Raw genomic sequence first — 1737 nt, 5'->3', positions numbered from 1 at the left:
AAAACACATAAAATCGTATAATAACATCAACAACAAATAAAATAAAACATTAAAATCGAAATATGTCTCGCTACATTGCACGAGTACTCTTCTAATATATTTAATATAGAATAAATTTTCAAGGTAGCAGTTTGATTTCAATTTTTAGTATTTATCTTATTAATTATTTAATATAATTTAATTTAATCTTATTAAAAACAACAAAAAGAAGCTTTATATCAACACCGCCATATAATTGTTAATTAATAAATTAAAATTAAAATACTAATAAAAACATTTACTTTTTTTAAGTTTACGTAAACTATAGAAACCTATCGCAACCATCCCTAGTTTCAATATCGGTCCAAAAGAATTCCAAATTTACACCCAACCCCCTACAACTACAAAAAACTTACAAACTGACCAAAACAACACACCACCATTCTAACTTCTTCCTAAAACCTCTACTTTACGCACCATAAAGAGACCAATCAAGGTTGCAATCATACCAGCACTAATACATCACTAATACATCAGATTGACTTGCAATTAAGACAACAGTCGAACCGAACCAACATTATCGAGGACCAGGTCGAGTGATGGACTCATCGATAGAAAAATCTTGATCGTTGTTGCCACACTTATCAAGCGACCCCATGTTCAAGATCGAGTGCCTCGATATTTCATCGGAGCTGCGTTCTCGTGCACCCGCCTCGGCCCCTCTCTCTACCGAGATCGCATCTTGGATTTCCTTGATAACTTCGGACATCGAAGGTCTCATGTTCCCGTGTGGTTGTACACACATTAACGCCTTTTCGGCTATCTTCCACATTGATTGGATGTCGTATTCGTTACCAAGTGCCGGATCGATGATCCCTTGAATGTCCCCGTTCTCTATATGCAACTTCGCCTGTCATTTAACCATCATCATATATGTTAATAGCTAGGATCATACGTTCGGGTCCAAACCCTACACAGTTATTTACGAGAATAACCTTCTAACATAACTTCTCTTTAAATGCAGTGTGACAAATTTTGAGGCATTATTCAATTAGGCAAAGGTGTTCTTAAATCTATCAGAAGGTCATGCATTTAAAAGAAAATACGTCAGAAGGTTATCCTCGTAAATAACCCAACTCTAAATGAACGTACCCATTGAACGATGTTTCGGCAATTGATACCAAAGTTTTCATTGGAAATCGCTTCTTGGCCGGATATTAGCTCAAGAAGAATGACCCCGAAACTATAGATGTCACTTTTGTCCGTCAAACGGTTTGAAATATAGTACCTAAAACAAACAAGTAATATGAAGTTTAAGGGTTCCATAAGCTTCATGGGGCTAAGTGTTCTGTTTAGTGGCCAGTGTGGCTGGACCCCACCTTCGGGGTCCAACTGTCCGGCCACTGCATTTAACTTCACCATTGCCAATGGCAATTCGTTTTGAAGTTTGAGTTATTTTAAAAACCGCAACGTTTCACTTTGAAGAGAAAACTTACTCGGGATCGAGATAGCCAAGAGTGCCACGAACGATGCTGGATACGTGTGAAGTCCCATCAACGGCAAGCTTCGAGAGGCCAAAATCCGAAACCTTAGCTCTCATGTTTTTATCAAGAAGGATGTTGCTTGTTTTCAGATCTCTGTGGATAATGGAAGGAACACAACCCGTATGAAGGTACTCGATCCCTAAAACAAGTTAAAAGAAAGACCAAATCAGCATACATACATAAATATATATATATATATATATATATATATATA

The 1737-nt window shown here is 37.0% G+C and overlaps 1 protein-coding gene across 1 annotated transcript in view; it reads right to left on the bottom strand.

Moving 5' to 3' along the window:
• Positions 1-316: 316 nt before the first annotated feature.
• LOC112519667 (probable LRR receptor-like serine/threonine-protein kinase At1g67720) overlaps positions 317-1737 on the bottom strand; it is a 9872-nt gene continuing 8451 nt past the window's right edge. Inside the window, exons 13-15 of the mRNA XM_025127882.1 lie at positions 1476-1662; positions 1132-1267; positions 317-889 (exon numbers count right to left, since the gene is read on the bottom strand). Coding sequence (XP_024983650.1) covers positions 557-889; positions 1132-1267; positions 1476-1662 — 656 coding nt within the window. The 3' untranslated portion in view covers positions 317-556. The remainder of the gene's footprint in view (positions 890-1131; positions 1268-1475; positions 1663-1737) is intronic.

The sequence above is a fragment of the Cynara cardunculus genome (assembly GCF_001531365.2).
Source record: "Cynara cardunculus var. scolymus isolate 2C chromosome LG 10, CcrdV1, whole genome shotgun sequence".
In the NCBI taxonomy this organism is placed as follows: Eukaryota; Viridiplantae; Streptophyta; class Magnoliopsida; order Asterales; family Asteraceae; genus Cynara; species Cynara cardunculus.
Note: the sequence above shows the minus strand (reverse complement) of the source record. Positions and strands in the feature narration are given on the sequence as shown.